This window comes from Seriola aureovittata, chromosome 23, assembly GCF_021018895.1.
Source record: "Seriola aureovittata isolate HTS-2021-v1 ecotype China chromosome 23, ASM2101889v1, whole genome shotgun sequence".
Taxonomy (NCBI): domain Eukaryota; kingdom Metazoa; phylum Chordata; class Actinopteri; order Carangiformes; family Carangidae; genus Seriola; species Seriola aureovittata.
The window spans coordinates 736143-757296 of NC_079386.1; the positions used below are offsets into that span (position 1 = coordinate 736143).

At 39.4% G+C, this 21154-nt stretch overlaps 1 protein-coding gene across 4 annotated transcripts in view; it reads left to right on the top strand.

The window, feature by feature from the left end:
• The window catches only part of frem1a (Fras1 related extracellular matrix 1a), a 45095-nt gene that overhangs the window by 3264 nt on the left and 20677 nt on the right, over positions 1 to 21154 (top strand). For 3 of the 4 annotated variants that reach the window (XM_056369306.1, XM_056369308.1, XM_056369309.1), the window contains exons 2-11: positions 1215 to 1277; positions 1934 to 2045; positions 2265 to 2346; positions 10668 to 11119; positions 13424 to 13518; positions 13612 to 13922; positions 15503 to 15699; positions 17514 to 17837; positions 17932 to 18040; positions 19679 to 19810. In XM_056369306.1, coding sequence (XP_056225281.1) covers positions 10871 to 11119; positions 13424 to 13518; positions 13612 to 13922; positions 15503 to 15699; positions 17514 to 17837; positions 17932 to 18040; positions 19679 to 19810 — 1417 coding nt within the window. In that variant the 5' untranslated portion in view covers positions 1215 to 1277; positions 1934 to 2045; positions 2265 to 2346; positions 10668 to 10870. Of the gene's footprint in view, positions 1 to 1214; positions 1278 to 1933; positions 2046 to 2264; positions 2347 to 3839; positions 3964 to 10667; positions 11120 to 13423; positions 13519 to 13611; positions 13923 to 15502; positions 15700 to 17513; positions 17838 to 17931; positions 18041 to 19678; positions 19811 to 21154 lie in introns of those variants that run through there. The other variant, XM_056369307.1, reaches the window with a different exon arrangement.

Sequence of the window (21154 nt, forward strand, 5' to 3'; positions counted from 1 at the left end):
CTGATGTCAGCCGGGATTGGCTCCACGCCCCCTGTGACCCTATAAGTGATATGGATAATGCACATAAATCTGTCCTCATGATGTTTTAATTCAATGTATTGAACCTGTATCTTAGAAACCACTGCTCTAATTTGGCTGAACTGGAAGGGCTGATGCTTTCTGGCATTTAAAGAACATACAACCTGTCAAATGTTTGGATTTTAGCAACACAGCTCTTTACTGACCTCTATTGGCTCTGTACACAACTACAGGTTAAGCTGTGTTGAAATGACATTTGGAGGAATTAAAAAGGTTTCTCTTGTAAATTTTTTTCTTCCCTGTTATTTCAGTGTTTACTTATTCATTACGAATTGTACTGAATTTACCTATAAAACAAGTTAAGAGAAGAAGATTAATAAAAAAAAGCACCAAATAAAGTAATGTGGTGTTCTATAACAATATGCTGGTGTCATAAAGAAATAAGCTGAAATGTTCTTTTTCTGGACAGAAGTTGATACTTACATGACGGGCACCAGGGTGGTATAATGCATGGCTCTTTGAAAAGTACTGTACCTCCAGGACAAATACAACACTGACTCACAAAGGAAAACAGCAGTAAATACAGACAGATGACAAACTAAAGGAACAACCTGAATCAATGAGTGGAGAAGTATAATGCATGCAGATGCTTCCACACAGGTGCACTGGTACAGTGAAGCGGTTAACATCCCATCATGCTCTGTGGCAGGTATAAACTGACTGATCAGGCCCAGATGATTCAGATTCTGCATCAAGAGGAAAAGATCTAAGCGACTTTGAAAGATGTTCATTGTTGGGGGGAGGAGCTTTAGTCTGCTAAACTGACCAGCGTTCAACAGGAACAGAGACTAAAGTGACATCTGCATTTAGATCCATGTGAAAGACGTCAGTCAACAGTCATGAAAAGAGCATGTGATGACATGTTTTAGTGTGATATGTAAAAATGGAAGAGCAGCTCTTCCTCAGGTGACTTCAGGAAGTGATCAGACTGAGTCAGCAACAACAGCAGTCCACAGTTACATACAGAGGGATATTATAGTAGAGCTGCGGTGATAAAGCCTCATCACAACAATGAATCCACATTTGAGAGTTGTAAAACCAGAGGCACTGGTCCGCAGAGATGTGGAAAACATATGGTAATGATAGGTGAGGTAGCTCCGTTTAACGAAGCTTGTCACTCGTTTTTCTCTCACTAGTAACCATGAGGCCTGTGTACCGAGTACTGCAGTGGGCGAAGGCGAAACAGGATGCTACAGCTGGTAAGGCTTTTTAACAGCACACCATGTTTGACAGAATCGTGTATTTTCTGAGTTTCACTGTCGGAAGTTAGATACATTTTCGCTATCCTGACTTGATGTCTCCTTTCCGACTCGTGGAACCATAATAAATCCCAATCGTTAAGTTTCATGGGGTTATTTATTCCACCATTTGGCTAATTTCTTTCAGGCTGAGTATTTCCCATGTAGTGATACTACAGAAAATATCACCAGCTATTTTCTTACACTGAGTTGCAATAGATTCTGTTGCATAAATGTGCTAATCTTAATAAAATATAGTTTTACATGCCATGTGTTAAACCACATATTGCACCAGCTGCTGCACATATTAATTATGTTTATAGTAGTAGTATTTGAGGGGTGACCTAACAGGTTATCTAATGTTATGTCAGTATTGTATGCCACATTTTTAGGTGTTTTTAAGTTATTTTGCTTTATATGTTAAATGTTAAACCCTATCAGGTCAAATTCTGAGCAGTGTTAACTTAATGTTTAGAGTCAGAGTCATTTTCAGAGTTCTTCAGTTTCAGAGAGTCCGTTCTGGGAGCAAAGAAATGGCGGATTTGTCCTCCAACTTTAAGTTTTTGTCCTTGGCCGGGGTAATGTATTGTAAAGACCTTTGCATAATGTTTGGTCAGGATAAATCCAGAGCAGAGTAAGTGTGCTTCCAAGGTCCGAGTGCAGAAGGACTGGCAAGATGATCCAATGAAAGAATGAGTCACATGAGTGGAAGAACAACCGACCAGCCAGGTGAGACTACATGTAATTCATTTTTAAGGGTAGGCAAGTTGTAGTTACGGTTAAGCTTAGAGTAAGTCCCAACGAAATGAACGTAAGTCACTGTACTATCCTCTGAAGCCATGGAGACACAGCTGTGTTTATTGGTGTGTGTTATGTGCTGTTGTACTATGCTATTGCACTTTCAATTTCTACATCAGTAACTAATTCCTTTTTCTCCTTCCATTACAGGGAAGAAGACTCCAGCTCAGGAAGAGGATCACAGAAAGAAGTATCCAGTCCAGGGAGAAGAATACAGTTCAGGAACAGTAAAGTCAGTCTTGGACATTTTATTGCTTTAAATTCCTCAGTTTGTAGTTCAAATTTCATTAACGCATTTTTATACCTTTCCACTTTTAACTGAACATTTACTCACTTCCACTGCTTGGAACTTACTGTTTCGTTTGTAAAAATTGATTGAAAATATACTCGACAGTTTTCTACACCTAATCAATGTTACTAGGAGACATTTGACTCTTTTATATTTGCCTCTAGAAGGAAAGTCAAATTAACTAAAACCAAGATATTATGTCAATCACTTTTGAAACTCTAAATATGCTTGAAAGTGACTAAATAATTCCAGGCCATGCAGTTCACATTGTCAGGGTAACTTGAACAAAGAGGAAGGATTCCTATGTTGAGGAAAGTAGTTTTGTTTACAAATAAATGTTTACAAAATGAAAAACGCAAAATAAGATCTGTTTAGTGCCTATGTATTATCAAATGTAAAACGTTTAAAGTTCAATGAAGTGATACAAAAAATGATTTTTTTTCGACAAAAACAGTGTCTTCATTTTACAGTATGTAATTATTTCATCAATTTATAGTATTAAAATGAATGCAAAAATGCTTGTTACAGTAGTCTAATATTTACCATGATAAACCATACATCACCCTATTACTGTGAAGACAGTTACAGTACTGTAATTATTACTGAAATAAAGATTACAGTATTTTCTAGGTACTGTGGTTAAATTTACACAAAGCAGACAGTGTTCTTCACACACGCTCATACACCGATGGTACATTGGGGCAGTTTGGGGTTCAGTATCTTGCTCAAGGACATTTCGATATTTCGACAGTCCACTAACGCTGTACCTGCATTTTACCGGCATGATTTCTGTCCATTTGTCCCCTTAGAGGAAGGGGTCACTGCAAATCAATAATAAGTTGTTCTGACTGATCATCAACATTTTCTATAGTGATGGGAGCGGTCCACAGGACATGATTTGTCACTGATGTTTTGATGAATATGAAACTAATGTGAATCCCAACTGAACACCCACGGGAGACGTTAGAGTGACCACCATGAGGGAATGTCTGTCTGAAGAACGGTTCTTCCTCCAGTAGAGTTCAGAGACCTGGAGCAGTGAAGCTGTTCTGGCAGCTCATGATTGAACTCTTTATGCTGGGTTTTCCTTTCATTTGTCACCTGTCTGTACTTTTTTCTGAAAGGTGAGGGCATGAATCCTTTTAATAGAGCACAAATACATGCAGTCTATTTCTTTTCCTTACATTACTGAACTGTCAAAGCCTTTTATCTTTTCCAACTTCTGTTCAGTAATGACAAACCACACGGCACTTTGGTCAAGACTTTGATCTCTCAGCCGGTGATTGTCTTTAGGTTTTTCCGCTCCGATTACTGATCCCACAGCAGCAGCAGCAAGAGGAGGAAGGCGTCCCCAAGTTAGCGCTTCCTGCCCCGTCCCTCCCCTCCCTCTCTTTCCCTCACTCCTCATCTCGCTCTCTTAGGGGTGGAGTTTGTCACTGAGGAGTGAGGCAGATTCTGTCAATGAGGTAGTTGCTGTTGAAAGCAGAGGAGAGCAGACAGGTAAGGAAGGAGAGGTAGAAGAAGACGAAGGAGAGGAAGCACCAGATGTCAGCAGATCAGGTAAGGACATGTCTAAATGTGTGTGTAGATCTCTGCTGGGGAGCGTTCTTGTTCAGGTGCATAATAATAATCACTAACTGATGTCTAAATGTCTCACATTGTTTTGTCAGTACTTGGTATTTCATTAACACAGTGCATTGAATGAAATCTGGTTTTTACAACTTACCCAGCCTCATCACTGTTGATTTACAGCTCATTTGATTTAAAACTACAAAACATGTAACGCTTCAGCACAAAACAGCACTTTGACCCGTTTACCACACACTCAGCTCTTACTTCTTGCAGTAGTAGTTTAAGACTGTTGCACAGTTGCTGAACAGCAGCCAAACGTTAGCCGCTCATTCCCCGATGGCTCGTCTTTCTGAAAATTGCTGGCTGCTAAGGACCCTGTCATTATTAAGATTAGAAGAAGAAGCTGCTGCTGTGAATGGAACAGGCATGTCACAACTGTGACACACAACACTCCCTCACAGCTGTGTGTTTCGTGTCCATCACTAAACTGTGGTTTGGTCAAGGCAAGATGTAAATCAGCCGGGTTATGTGACTTTAATGAGCTTTTATTATTATCTGAAGCTTGTGCTGTGTAGTGGGGGAGTGGGGTGAACCAGGAAATAGACAGAGAACATATGTTCTGTTATATATCAAATGTTTAATGCTTAATAATGTATAACATTTGACAGATGATTTATGATGTATCCAGTGCACTTTTAAATTATAAGGGGACATTAGCAAAGAAATATTTTCCTATGTTTTTATCTGTAGAACTTGGAAGTGGTCCTGCTTCTTATAAACATCTCTTCCAGCTGGTGCTCTGTCGTCTCCTAAATCTGCTTCAGCTCACAACAAACCATTGAAAGGGCACTCCAGTGACTTAGTATTTCACTTCCATAAAGTTGGGGGGGACCCACAAGAGACAGATGTTTTTTTAAAGTGACATTTATTCACTGTGTGTGTCAATCCTTTATATAATGCAACTTGAAGGCGTCTTACTGTTTGGACCTCCCTGCCTTGTCTCCACATCCTCAGTTACTTTACACTTTAGGGCTTTCGCCATTATTTGGTGCTATGGTGACTACTGTTAGCTAATGTTAGCAAACTTTAAATGGCCCATACTTGGGCCACATGCTAGTTTTCTTCTGGTCCAGTATAAGCCTGGTTCTATGGCCCGGTTCTGGCCCATATACAGCATGATCGTCCGATGCTCCTTCCACATCTGGACCAATTCTGGCGCACACACACAGAAAATCTACCAGCTGTCAGTCAACATCAGAGGATAACAGCTGGAATCTGCACAGATGTGGGAGTATATGGGCCAGACTTGGGCTGAGGACCCAGGCATGGGCGAGAAGATTGCTGACTTTGTGACTCTTCTTAATTCTGCTATTGTTTTCTGCTACTGTTCATCAGAAGTCACACAGGCTCACTTTAGTCTTAGTCTTTCTTCTTGTATTGCATTCACACATCTTTGGGAATCAGCTGTTGCTAGAGGCAACAGATCACTATTCTCATTAGCACTATTCAGCTGCAATGGCTCTGCAAGCTAGCTCTCTGAGCAGGCTTATATACGAAACAGCTACTAGACTATAACAGCTTCCTGTTTTGGTTTCTTGTCAACACTGTCAGTTTGGTACTGATCAAAAACACAAACGTCACCAAAGGTGTATGATTCCATTGAAACGAACTAACTTTGCCCTGAAATTGTTGTTGTTTTGATCTTCATTCATAAAGTTTGTGTAGTGCCCTTTAAGAGGGTGAATCAGCTGGAGAGAGTGGTACCATATGATCCTACTCTCATGTTTTGTTTAGGTTTGGATCAAGGAGTGCATGTCGTACTACCACAGGCTTGTGGGAATGTAAATGTAGTCTGTCATTAGACCTGCCGGCTCTGACACTCAGCAGATGCTGGGCCTCGTCCTGAATGACATGTTAGTGGAGAAAACTGTTCAGTCCTGACATGTGAGGTTAATTCAGAGTGATTGTGGTTGGTGGTCTTTACTTGTCTATGCAGGAGCTAAATCCACAGTATACGTGACTTCCCTGGATGCATCTTGTTGGCGTTATGTTGTAAAGCGACTGTAACATGAAGCTCTGCCAAAACAGGAAAAGGATCAACTGCAAACAGGGACGAGACCCCCAGAATGCCCCAGGCAGATTAACATTTGGACCTTTCCCAGCACTCCCACCTCCCATCTGCAGCCTCCCCACTGGGACTCACATCAGTCAAAGGGCTATCCAAATCTTTAACAGGACAGATTACCGAGGCCTTTGTGCTGTTACACTCAGAGTAAATATCGGTGACATGCAGGCGTTTAGTCTGACACAATGCTGGACGGACTGTTATCTGCTAAGATGTGATCTACTCTCAGCTGTGGCATGCAGCTGGACTTTGTTTTGCTACATATCTAATTTCTGTCAAAGCTGCAGGGGAGGTAGCATGGACATATGTGCTCATGTGGACTAATAGAGACGATTTTGCATATCACTTTCCCTCGATCTGACTGTTACAGACCTTTGGCAGTAACTGCTGTTAACATTAGTAACCACACTGACTCATATATACACTGTAATCCTTCATATACTTCAATCAGTACACTTTACTATTTTCAACTGATTCATTTAGATTACAATTTAAGTTTTAAAGGAGCTATTTGTAAGTTTTGCTAATGCTACATAGCTAATATTAGCATTAACTTACCAGTCTAGAAGAAAGGTTGTGAACTCAGCATCAAATTTCATTCCTTTACTCACCAGCAGCTGTCTCCTGAAGATGAAGTTGCTCAGAGGATTTATTATTACCTCTTGTCTTGTGAACACAACAATGGTCGAAGCAGTTGTAAAGCGTGATAACCATCCATTCTCCTGATAAGAACCCACATTCAGTGGCAGAGAAAACTTACAAAGCATCAAATAAATACGTGTAATGTGAAAGACATTGCTCATAGTGACAAACCCCCAGGTCCATGAAGTGTTTTAATAATAATAATAATAATACTTTTATTTACTGGCAATGAATCGGTAAGTTTGGAGAGGTGTGCTATGAGGTAGGATTTGAAGGTAGGAAGAGATCAATATTAGAAATGTCTTGTGGGAGTGATTTCCAGGAGACGTGGGGCAAAACAAACCCCATGTGGTACACTGAGATCAATTTCAGTGTCTTTCAGCTTGTTGTTTTGGTTTCTAGCCCCCCCAAACCTTACTCTTCTGATTCAGTCTCACCGCTCTCATTGACAGGCAGCTGTTTTCAGTTGAAAAGCTCTGATAAATCCTCTACACGTTACCTGCTCAGCACAGTGAGTGCTTTACTAACACTCTTGCTTAGAAACCACCTCAGTCCTCTCTGCCGGAATTGACGGTGGGGTTGTCGATGTGAATTCACACGGCATGACCATCGGCCAGTTGTTACTGTCGTACCTGTTTTCATATGTTTACGGACACAAGATTGAACATAACTAGGAAGAAAACAGAAAAGCAGTAGAAGGAAACAAATGATGTTTTATATGAAACTATGAAATTCTAAATTAGAAAATGCATCTTCACAAAAACTGGGACAATTTGTGTCCCAAAAGAATATACATTTTCTGGGACAGTTAGCTGAAAAAAAGGGAAGAATCCCATTAAAACCGGGGCAGGTGGCGACCCTAGCTCAACAGCAAACAGCAGACAGACAAAGTCGGAGACCAGCTGGTGAACATAGTGAAGCATTTAGCAGCGTTGGAGTTGGTGGAGACCAAAACTGATCTAAAAGGAGACTTAGGTTCACTCAGCCGGACACAGACAAGGCTCAAAATGAATGCTAATGTCGCTCCTTGTCTGCTGGATGTGGAAATATGCAACTGTTTGCTAACACGTCAGCTCCAGCGACCTTGTGATATGATCATTTGCCGGTGTTGTTGGTGCTACTTTTTTTAAACTGAGGTGTTTCTAATCATCCTTGCTGTATCTGAATTGTACAGCACTATTCATACTATTATATAGTCTATATTTCACATACCAAAAGTCATTCAAAGCACACACTATTACTGTCAGGTGAAACCATGATGTATGTAATCCTACAGCTGAGTTTAAAACATGACAATGACATGTTTTAGATTTTTTCTTAGGATGCACAAAAGCAGTAGATTGCCAGCACTCCTGATGGAGGGGGGGAGGTGGAGGTGGAGTCTGAGGTGGAGGTGGAGGTGGAGGGGGGCTTTGACTATTTGGAAATCCTGTTTTTACACTCGGCTCCTTGAACATGATCTTTTCCAGCTCTCTAAACACAAGCATTGTTCACGCAGACAAGCTATAACATGTTCCCCCAATGCCGAAGCTGATTATAAGGCGCTTTTCTGTTCAAGGTGCTTTCTGCGTGAGGTCTGGGGTAGGTGTCCTAGACCGGCGCTGAAGGAATGTGGCAGTATGACATCTGAAGCCTGTTTTCAAATACAAAACAGTTCCGCCACACACCCTCAGTGGGATCTGGGCCGAGAGAGGATGAAACTTTATTACTCCCTGCAGAGAAAGGAGTAATTAGTACTATGAGCTTTAATCTCAGATCCAGCTTCAGCAAGGTATGATTGCAAAAATGAGGAAGATTAGGGCTTTGTATTCAGAAAATTCAAGGTGCCCTGAGGTTGTTGGTTTTAAAGAATGTTTTAAAGATAGTTTTATAAGAAGTTCGTCCCTGAGTGTTTTTAATAATCACAGTGAGACCAGTCTTCCTCAGCAGAAAGGCCCACGTTGGGGGGTGAGTCTTTTAAAATGCCAAGGGTCACAGAAGAAATCATGTCGTTAAATCATGACTGTGTTCAGCCTCAGGGAAACATTTGTTCATAATGAACATATTTCCTGACAAGCTGAGTGCAGAACAAGTCACAAAGTTTAGAGGAGGAACATGTCTGCAGATGGTGAAACGATCAAATGATACTGTAAACAATGAAAAAACAACCAGCAGTGTTGGTTTATTCTTGTATATGAGGGTGTGATTATACTTGTGCTTCTTCATAGTAGTCTTGTCTAATCATACTGTTTCCTGTGATGCTGAGTGTTTCTTAACAGATACAGATATTATGACAGAGAACTAATGATGGCGGTAACTAACTGCATTTTCGGGATGTTTGCTTATTCGCTTTATTTCTGTGAGTGAAATGAGAAGACTCATATCAACCTCATGCTGGAGTTTTGACATGGTTAGCCTAGCTTAGCATCAATGACTGGAAGCAGGGGGAAAACTGCTTTGGGGACAGGGAAACATCTCCGGCTGCAGTGAGGCTGAACAGATGTAGCTGGTTTGTAGAGGTTTTGGATTCGATCTCTGCACCAGCACAACGGCGCCAAGCCTGGCGAATACACTGTCACGAGACGGCACACGCCACACAGGGTCATTGAGCCCGGCTGTTGCAGCACCTAACCATGCATGTCTGTTTTTACCCTTTTTTGTTTGTGCATAGATTTAGTAAATGGCAGGCAACATGTTAATCATTGAGCTTTAGAGGTGTTGGTAGGTGTACTGTTTCCCCCTGCCTTCATATGTTTATGCTAAGCTAGGCTAACCACATCCTGACTCTGTACTCAACACACACACACATAGGAGATTGGCGTCAGTGTCATATATCCCAGTCTGTGATGTTGCTACATGTGTTAGCTAAGGGGATATATTATTATCACATACTGTATATACTCTACATCCTCTGGATATACGAAGCTTACAACATATATGAATTATCTGTAGTATATTAAAAATATCTATATGATAGATTTTTATGTTGTAAGCATATATGTTAACAATATATATTTAATTTATATATGCAGGTTTATCAAAACAACAACATATACAATTCTTTTCTTGTTAATTTCTCATTAATCTTAAACATGTCTTTCTTCACATTCTGGGAAAGTCTCAGACTTTTGGACACAACTGTAAATAACATCAACATATATTGACAGGCTTTGGGATGGATATATATTTATGTAACATGTCTACAATATAAGTATACATAGTTAAATATATATATTTGTATGGACTAGACATTTATGCCAATATATGAAATTGAGAAGAGAGAAGCATAGCCCTACTTTATATCCCTGCCACTGTCACAGAGGAAGCATTTTTTTGAACTATTGTCATATCATTTCATTTTTTCGTTGCTATCAGGGCATTGAGAGAATTTAAATAAAATAGTTTACCCACCCCGGCTTTAAGGAATGTTACTGAGAAGAGATTTTGTTTTTTACACTCGACCATTTGGAATTTGTGGAGTCAAAGTTCAAAAGTTCAGAGGTGCAGAAGATTTATTTTGTTAGATGTTGATGTCACTGATGCAGAGAAGCATAGACCTGATATTGTGCATTGATATAATTCAACATTCATACAACTGACCTAGTATGAATTGTGTAGGAAGGATGCAGCAGAGGAAAACATGCTAATCATTGTCATGGATGATGCCCCTCATCGTCGTGGGAGTTTCATCAGTTCAGCATCAGCTTCTCATAAACTTACTGTACCTGCTCAGCACCAAACAACAGACACACACTGAAGTCTTTGCTGCTATAATTGCTTCTATGAAACACATTATTTTTGCTCTTTCTCATTTGGTTCAATTAAATATTGTGGTATTTTTAGTTTTGTTCATTTGCCTTGTGAAATGTGTTTTACACTTCAGGACCATTGTATTTATTGCTGTAGCAGTAAAATATATGTTACCTTTTTTTTTCTTTTCATTTAGCTCCTGACTGTTGATGTGAACTCTCACACACATGCGATAGACTCATCGAACAACCGGAGGAAAATGTAGCTTCTCCTCAAGAGGAAAGACTCCCTCGGTTCTACTGAAGTCTCCCACCACGGTGTATTTCTGAGAACAGCCCTGGTTTTGTTCGGAGCTGCTCCTTGAAGACCCTGCAGGACGTTGTCTCGTGACTGATAGCGATGGGTTCACAGATTCAAACACTGGCCTGGACGCCGCTGCTGCTGCTGCTGCTGCTGCTGGGAATGACCTGCTCGTTGCACGCTTCCCTGGTCAAAGTCAATAAGGGTTTAAAGGTGAAACGGGGTCAGTCTGCTTACCTTGATGAGGGCGACCTGCAGTTCCATATTCCCCGTCAGAAGGATGCATGCAAGGTGGAAGTGGTGTTAAATGAGCCCATAACTCAACGAGTGGGGAAACTCATGCCTCAGGTGATGGAAAAATCCTCCTCTAGTGAACAACCCCCTTGTATGTTCCAGGCAATTTACCCTCGCTAGTAAAACAAAGTTGTGTAGTTTGAAGGTGTGTATTACATCTCCATAGCACTGACAGCTGACATGTAGGAAGCCACGTCATATATTACTGGTGTTGTGGTAATGATGCTCTGATTCCCTCATGTTCCCACCAAAAGCCCCTCTGGACCCCAGAAGCATCATTTCGGTTTTATAATATGTCAAACATAAATTTAATTAACATATTGACTCCATCGTTTGAAAGATAATAATTAAAGTGTTTAAGATAAATCATTTGCAAAACAGTATAATTAAAAGTTTTTAAAAGTAAAAAAATGAATAAAGATGCTTTCATTTTCATTATTCATTATTATTTTATTTTTTCCTTTCTTTCTCTATCAAGTCCTATCACTGTGACCAGCCAATGATAGGAAATTTTATGTTGTGCGGCTACACAGTGTGTACTTATTTACTATCTCAGTCTGATTGTGTGTTAAAAGATCACATCCATGGTAAAGACTGGAGAATCTAAACGAGAAAAGAGGAAAACTGATCTTCTCCCGCTTCAGTTCAGTCCTGAATGTTCCATCGTTATCATTCAGATCAAAAGTTATATGAGGAGGTATTATTTGTCCTCCATATTGTTACGGGGTCGGATGTGAGCCGCCGACATTTGTGAGATTTTGGGTTATGAGCCGGAAAAAATAGGGAATCGCTTCTTGAAATTGGACAACCCTGTCTCCTGGCGGCAAAATGCATTTTTATTTATTAGCTTTGTTAGAATATGTGATGGTGGAAATATAATTTCAACCTGAGTCCTATATGCTGTCCTATTTAGGGTACTTGAATTAACTTAAGGGAAAAGTTTGAATTTGTATTAAATATTGAAAAGCCAATGTGAGACCTTATAAAGACTGTATTAGCGAGTGTATTTCCATGTGTGGAGCTGTGAGATGTTTTGGGGAAGAGAATGTGAAGGGACGTCTCCTGTTGCTTTGTTGTCCAGGTAGACAGTCTGTCTCCTCTCTAATTACTCTGTGCTGACAGATACATTCATCTGCTCAATGTCCCACAAGTCACAGTTTTATGCTTTAAAGTAGAAAAGAAAAGTTTAGGATTAATCCTGAAAGTGGTGCTCAAACAGCACTGAAGCCTTTTATTAATTTAGTATTCCTTTAATTTTCTGACATATTGCCATGTCCGGTCACAAAGCCTTTACTGCAGCTTATTATATGTTTGTAATAAGGAATTCATGTTTTAGTCATATTTAGCACCTGAGAGAGTTAATTGGGAACAATTTATGAAGAAGCTGGTCAGTATGAAGATTCACAGGTCTAGTAGGTTGGAGCAATTAGTACGGTGACTGGTTAATAGTTAGTTAGTTGGTTTGTTTATATTTATTAGTTTAGTCTATTTAATTTTCTTAAAACATTTATCATCGTTTGGCCAATACTCTTTAATTTAGATCTATGTTTATTAATTTATTTCCGGAAAGATTTTAGCAACAACAACAACCACAATAATAATAATAACAACAACAATAATAATAATAATAATAATAATAACAACAACAACAACAACAACAATAATAATAATAATAATAATAATAATAATAATAACAACAACAACAACAACAATAATAATAATAATAATAATTTCCAGGTTCTTTTTCAGCAAATTTAGCAATAATCATATAGGGGGGAAAAGAGAATGCCCATAAAAGTAAAAATCCATTTTATTGTGAGTAAATATTCATTCTTTATTTATTATTGAAAATGTTATTCTGCATATATTTTAAATTGCATGCAAGCAATTAATTGCAGTTAGTTATTTGGATGTGTAGTAATATAACACTGTCTCTATTTTCTTAATAAGTAATACCAAATTACATGGCTAAACAAATTATTTAGAAATTACAGGCCCGTAAAATGAAGCATTAATTTAGTTCCTGATTTTAGTTTTAATCTGGATTACAATTACATTTTGGCTTCCCATCTGAGCGTGATAAATACACTAAATGCTAAAGTGTTAAATCAAAAATTTCACTTTTGAAAAAAAGAAATGTCACTTTCTTACGCTAATGTTACAACTTTAAATAGACACCACTGTGTAAACTGTCATTACTGAATCAGTAAACCCGTCTCCCCTTATACCAGTATTACTCTATGTATTAGCTGTCATCATTATTGTGTAATGATCAGGTAGTTCATGTATACAGTACAGACAATAGGCTGACTCACTCATTATATTTGATAATTAAGATTTTTCCCTGTCTGTGTACAGGTGTTTGATTGCCATTATCTGGCTGATGAGGTGAAGTACGTCCATAATGGCTGTCCATTATTAAAAGACGACACTGTAAAGCTTCGACTGTACAGGTACAATGTCTGGGTATCATTAAAATATTCTCTTTTTTCCTCTTTTTGCTTTTGTAGCAGCATGAATGATCAGCTGATGTTTTTTTTGTCCAGGTTCACAGAGACAGAGACGCACATGGAGCTGTTTTCTCTCCACGTGGACATCATAGATCCTGACTGCAGCATCATAAAGCTGGGGCCTAAATCCTTGGAGGTTCCTGAGTTCTACGGCCTCTCTGATGCTGTTGATGGAAACGTGGTGTCCTTCCATTACGAGAGGAGGTCTAGCTTGGAGTGTAGCATCCATCTCAGTTGCCATGACACCCACCTTCCGGCCCATGGCCAGCTGGTCACCGGAGAGCCGGAGAAAGCCACCAAGAGAGGGGATGAGCCAGAGAGCTTCATCCACCTACGACAGCAACTAGGTAACCTAGGAAACGGCATGGCTGATAATAGCTTTTGATAGCAAATCCCTAATCCCTAGTTTATCCATAAGTGAAGAGGAAATAATTCACCAATACTAAACATCAAATCTAACACAGAGATACAAGAGACTAAATATGAAAGGTGTTTTTTTTGCCCTTCTTTATGGGATCAATAGAATATTTTAAAGGTCCCATATTTTACACTTTTGCTTTACACTTAGTTTGAAGTATTGATCCACAGGAAGATATATTTGTGGTTTTAAGAACCAAAAACCATCTCTCTAGAGTTCTAGTGACAACAGGTCAGTAAGCCAATCAGAAGAAAGGAGGCTCTAAGCCTCTCTTCTGATTGGCTGACTGTTTTCTGAGTGATCCAGTAAAAATATAACAGATTTCGGGTAACCACTCAGAAAAACCAAATCCCGCCAGGGTGCATGGTTGGGTCCCGTAGGGCAGGGCTTGTGGCATGACTGAGAGCAGTTACTGCTTTGTTGTGACATCACAAAGTCATGGTTTTAAGACTGAGTGCTTTGATTCTTTCACAGTATTAATATAGAAGCTAGACCTGCTTTATAATCAAACAACACATGGACATCTACCTTTAGACTATATGGGATGTTTAATAGTCAATAGTGAAGGATAAGTGCTGCATTCACGCCTTTATTCTCAGTGTGCCCAAGTTAGATTCATTGGGGCGTGACTTACTGCCATGGTGAATTTTTTTAATACTACTTCCAAGTTGGAAATGTATATAAGTCAGTTGTTCTAAAACCTTTTCACACAAATTAGACCACGGACCCCCATCTGATAAGAATTTAGCTTTTAGATGTTATATTACAGAAAGTGTTTGAAACTTATGACCAAAAGAGTCATACATTCTGTCAAAGTATTCCTCATTAATGGAATTATAGTGAAAATAAACTATTCCCCTTTTTGCTGGAGACCCCCAGGAACCACCTCAAGGAGACTTGGGGGTTCCTGGACCCCACTTTGAGAACCACTGCTATACGGACTTTAATCATGTTTTCGGATTTATGAATGAAATGATTTTTCATAGCTAAAGCTTTATCAGATTGATGTCTGCATTCAGCATTTTGAGTTAATATAAAAAAAGAGTCCTTTTAGGGAGACGACACTGAAACTTTATCTGATAATGTGGTGTGTTAAGTGATGAAGGGTTAGAATGACAGTTGTCTAAAGAATGTCATAAACTAGTACAGATAAAGCTGTCAAAACAATAGTTTTACAGTTTAGATTAAACAGACAGCAGTGAATTGTTAAATGTTCAACATGAATCTTGGAGGACAATCTTCTGTCAAGCTGTCAAGTATATTTGTATGATTTGTATGATAGCCAAGGACACAGGATTATGTAGAGGAGACCATGTATGTCGTCTTACCAGCATTAAAAACAAGTCCGTCATTAAGCAGTGATATCTGAAAAGCATCAAAGTCAGACTGAAGACGACTAAAAGCTTCTGTTAGAGTAGAAACACAATGTCACATGAAATAGGGAAAAAAAGGAATACAAAAAGCGTTGTCAAAATTGTGTTATCTCTCTATGGTTTTGTCATTATGCAGATAATAAAGCCAGGGCCATGTGTAAATCTGAAGACTGCCTGAAGGGTCTGAAGCTAGTGAAGTTCACCAAAATTCCCTGTGATGACTTCCTCATGATGGGGCTGAGATATCAGCACATAGACCCTCCATCTCCAGATATAGACTACATTGCAATCAGACTAGACCTCAAGGACACCAGGAGTGGCAGCATATATCAGGTAATGTGGCTACTTTACTACCTGTGCCAGCTCAGTGATTTTACACATGTATAGAGTATTTTTGTAGACCAACCCTGAAGGTAACATCTCCCTGGTTCTTAAAAGCCAATGGGATTTTTCCATTGTCCTTTGGACTACTACAGAAAATAAACTCTGTGACAAACAGTTTATGATCCTGACAGGTTTAGTTCAGCAGGATCATCATCACTAATGAACACCACTTTATGATATTTGAAGCCTCAATACAATCAGAAGTCTTCAACATCACCACCACTAAACTTCAACTTGTAGTTTGATTTAGTTCTGACCTCTTCAACAAAAGCCTTTCCTCTGACAGAGTTAGTGACAGTTTGTATAAACACGAGGCTGTAAAGGTGGACTGGTGAGTCGATCAGTTTTCATGTTCAACGTGATGATGTTTAACTTCTCTGAAAACCTCTGTAGTCTGTACTCTTAACACTTATTAACAACTGGCCTTTTTTAACAGAGGTTAAAACTTTACTGACATTTAGCACTTGAATTTACTGACGTAATTTATGTTGTAGGGTAACATGTGAAAATGTCTTGAGCTTGTGTTAACCACAGACCTTGTTCCAGTCATCTGACCAAAAACCCATTCATAACACCAAGAGACTTCAGGACAAGGAAACAGGAAGTGCTAAAATGCTAACTATATTTCCGGTACTAATTAGGTTTGTCTCAATAAATGGGGACAATATTTACTCTACCTGTTAAAGGTAAATTTAAAGATGTATTAAATGATGGCACAAAGCAGTGGTGCCGGCAGGACTTTATTTCATAGTATGCACAAGAACCACCTGTAGCGCTACCTTTACCTTTTTCTACACATGCACGTCTACTTATTGCACGAGTGATTGAGCAAGAGAGAGAGAGAGAGAGCGATTGATTTGTGTACTTTAGCGATAAAGTTAAGACACAATTCCACAATAAAACTCTGATTAACCTACCACATTAACCAACCAACCAACAGGCCTGAAAAACAACAGCAGCTAAATAACAGGCTCCAATATACTGTTATATAGTATGTTTAATATCCAAGAGAAATGTGCTGTAAAAGACATTAAGCAATAGATTCCCTCATTTAGCATCATCATTATAAGAACAGTTGTCTAACTAACTGCTAAAGACATTAATAACAATACATAACATCAAGACCAAACTAAACTGCTACAATAAATAACTAAAAAACCAATAAAATGAAATAGTATTCCTGCCTGTTTGAAGTTCTTTCTGCATCTGAACGATACATCAAACTCTTGCAGAATGACTTCCGCATCAATTCTAATATCATGATGGATGTTCATCATTGCTCCACATCTGCCTTGTCAACAGTGGGCATCAAAGCACCAAATTCCTCCTTTATCTCCTGTTCTCCTCCCGGATGCATCCACAAAATAAGACGGGATATCCTGCTGTCACTATACCAAAACAAATACAATTATAAAAAAAAGAAAATGTATGCACAGTGTGTTATATAACCCTTGTTATATTAACACAGTGCAGCACTTTCTTGAGTTCATTTATGGTTTTCATAACTCATAAGCAGAGTTGATTTTCTTTGGTTATGATTTTAGGTTCTCTCTTTTTTTTCCATAACAGCTTTATAGTTTTTTAGCACTTGATTTTCAGTTTTTTGGCACTATATAAACTGCGTAAGAGACTCAAGTCTAAAAATAAAGTGAATAATAACATCAAAAATGGTTGATGGTCAAAACGATGGTAAATGTGACAAAGACATTTCTTTTGAAGTCTTAACCTTTGTAATTTCATTCTCTTTTCATACTGTGGTGTAGTCTGAGCAGGCCTGGATTCCAGTAGCAATAGTCGGTGCAATGCCCAACCAGCCTCCCAAACCATCCTTCATGTCCATGTTCATCCTGGAAGTGGACCAGTTCATCCTCACTCCAATGTCCACTGCTACTCTAGATGCTGAAGATGAGGAAACTCTCAAACAGCTTCTAGTTTTCAACATCACCAAACCTCCTGCGGACGGCTTCATCACTCATCTGTCCGATCACACTTCTCCGATCTCCTCCTTCACATGGCTGGATCTCAACGACATGCTAATTGGTTATCAACCTCCTAACTCCTCACATACCCAACGTAGGAATTACGAGGTAAGACTTCCTTCTTATATTTTGTGCAGTACATAAACATCACTTTGTAAAAGTAATTTTGTACTGTCAGTAAATCTTGGAATTTTCTCTACAGGTGGAATTTGAGGTTCATGATTTTTTCTTTGAGAGGAGCCTGTCAATGACTGTTCACCTTTCAGTAAGGAATGCAGACACAAATGCACCCAGAGTGTCCTGGAACATGGGTATGTTAGCATTCTTGCATTGCAAATGCAATTCAATTAGTTATGTAATAACTTACTCCAATGATTAAAATGTGTGCTTTGAAGGTTCTGTTAACGATCATGTTCTCAGTGTGATGAAGCTCAGTGAGATCATCCACCAAACACACAAGAAGCTCAACTGAATAAAGTTACTGTAAACATGAGAGCCAACAAAAAGAATAAAACCACAACTCACAACCATTAGCCCACGCTAGCATTGCTGTGACATGCTCCACAGCAGCGCTGGCAGTTAGCCAGCTAGCGATAGCAACATTTACCGAACAAATTCATAAGATGAATAACAGCAAGTTAGCAAACGTTATCATGTCTACTGTAGCCGTCACTAATGAAACAGACATGTAACATTAGGACCCATCACGTTACTGACACGTGGAGGACAACAAAAACCAGTTCTAAGTCCAGCTGGACCCTTTAGCAGCTTGTAGGGTTCTCTTCTCAGTAAACCTGACCAGTATCAGCTCCATTGTCAGACTGGGACAGAAATTCAGCCTTGGAATGATCCACTGGGACCAGCGGCACGAATGACACTGATAAATAAAAGCCTTATGGATGTTTTGATGTTCCACCAGCCGACCAGGATTTGGCCAGTAGTCTTCAGTCCAGTCCCTCTGTTCTCTGGTCTCATCTCTTAGTTTCTCTGAGGCCTTTTTAGATGAGAACTTGGCTTCTTCTTCAGCTGAGGAAATTCTGGAAGATCACTCTCACCTGAATGCTGTCGCTTTCACCTGTGCACTGTGTCAACTCACGTGTGGTTGGGCCTGTGTTTTTATAAACATGGGGAGGACCAACAGTTTAACTGAGGGACTCACATGGACTAATGTGCCATTACTCCAATATATCTTTACATAGAAAATAGATGTTTGCCGCTGTATTATTGTTTAAAATCTCGTTCACAGAACCTTTAACAGTTAACAAGATGGCTATATGTAGTGCAAAAGTAATAATAGTGGTGACAAAGCCACAGGGAGCCAACTTTGCAGCCTTATGGAACTTTTTTTACCTCTTTTAGGTAATTGTTTTGGTGTTACGGCGCTCTCATCTACCAAGCTTTCAACAGCAACTGTTATACTACCTGCCTAGCGCCAATGAATTAGCAACTTGGTGAAGAAAGTCAAACAAGGAGTTGTTGGAGGCCAAAGCAGAGCTAAAGGAGAGTGAATATTCTGCTTACATTAATCAGGTGGACAGAAACACAACTCAGATGAATGCTAATGAATGCTAATATTTTTGTGTGTCCGATGAATGTGTAAATTGACAATTCTTAGCTAACTCCTTACCAGCAACCGTTTTATCAGGCAATTATCTGCCAGGCTGTGTATGTCAAAAAACCAACCCACAAAAAAAAAAAGAAAAAAAAGAAAATAATACAGCTGTGAGGCTGCACCAGACAAGATTTCTATGTGATAATCTAATTAGCATAAATCTAAAAGTTGGGTTACACCAAAGGAGCTGATAGACATTGGAAACGGCATCCTGATCAGCAGACAATAAGTTCTCTGAGCACAGACACTTTCCACCATTAGAGCTTTTGACTCTGGTCTTTCTTCAGAATTAGGTTTGGCATTAGCTAAGTGTAGTTTTTCTATATTTGTCTTGTAGGTCTCAGCCTGTTAGAGGGTCAGTCTCGTCCAATAACATGGGAGCAGCTCCAGATTGTGGACAACGACAACCTGAACGCTGTTCGTATCATCACTGTGGATGGTCTACAGCATGGGCGACTCACTGTCAGAGGTACCGACCCGACTGCAAGTGAACGGACATCACAGCTCTCCACTTCTACTTGGTTACCTAAACACTAATACATCAGTTAAAAGTCTAAATCATTAGGGGCACACTGAACCTGGGAACCTGCCAATTGACCCAGATTCCAAACTAAAGACAGCAGGAGACAGGTTTGACTAACTAACTAACTTTAGATGAAGCTGTTTATCAGCTATGTGTCATATCATATCATAATGTATCAGCAAAATGCCTAGACAGGATGGTAGTCCTAACTGTTGTCATCTATCACTATAGGCCTTGCATGGTCAATACAATAAACTTCAGAGTGAAATTAATGATTTTAAATGGAATGGCAGTAATTAGAATATCTCCAGGGCCAGATTCACTTTTGCATGATTCAATGTCTCAGTTTTTCTGAAATAAAGCATTAAACAAATCAACAATTGGATATTTTAGCTGAGCTGAACTCACTTGTAGCTTCTTTTTACAATGGAAATGAAACATTGTTGCAGAAGTTCCCACCAATGGGTGTTGCTTGCAGGTGGCTTTGCTTTCACCTTCTGTCCAGTTCATCCCAAACCAGCTCCATGGGGTTCAGGTCTAGAGACTGAGCTGATCTTCATCATGTTCAGTTCTTCTAATGTGGCTCATGATGTTGCTGTAGGATGAGTTACTTCCTGCAGTACAGTGTTGTCCTGATGACGATCAGAGGGTGTAGTGACACAGTTTGTACACACAGAGGTTTGTTGTCATCAACCTGGAGGAAGTGTTTCATGAACTGTCAAGGCTTCATTAACTTCACTGCTGCAGGAAAAAAACGGAGGTTCATCAGTTTCTTTATCCCTGAGAATTACCTGTTTTCTATGACACTTAGAACACTTCTGTTTTTCAAAACTGTTTTAATGCCTCCACGCTGGTGACAGCCGTGGCCAAAGGTGTTATTATGATCTCGGGTTGTCCGTCTGTCACGTTCACGTGAACGCGATATCTCAGTAAATTTCTTCAGGGAATTTCTTCAAATTTGGCACAGACATTCATTTGGATTCAAGGACAAACTGATTAGATTTTGGTGGTCAAATGTCAAAGGTCAAGGTCAGTGTGACCTCACAAACACATTTTAGCCATAATTCAAGAATTCACACAGCAATTATGACAAACTTTCACACAAATGGTTCATATTTAATATGACTCTGGATAAACAGGGATGTAACCTGATACTAGTCTGGAGTGGAGGAGGCGGACAACCGGGAGTAGGTTTCTGTTTTTATGATTCTGTTTTTTTTTCTTCACCTTGGGCAGTTTACTGCTGACCTTCTTACCTTTTAATGTAAGGTTATTCCCTGGACTTCAGCT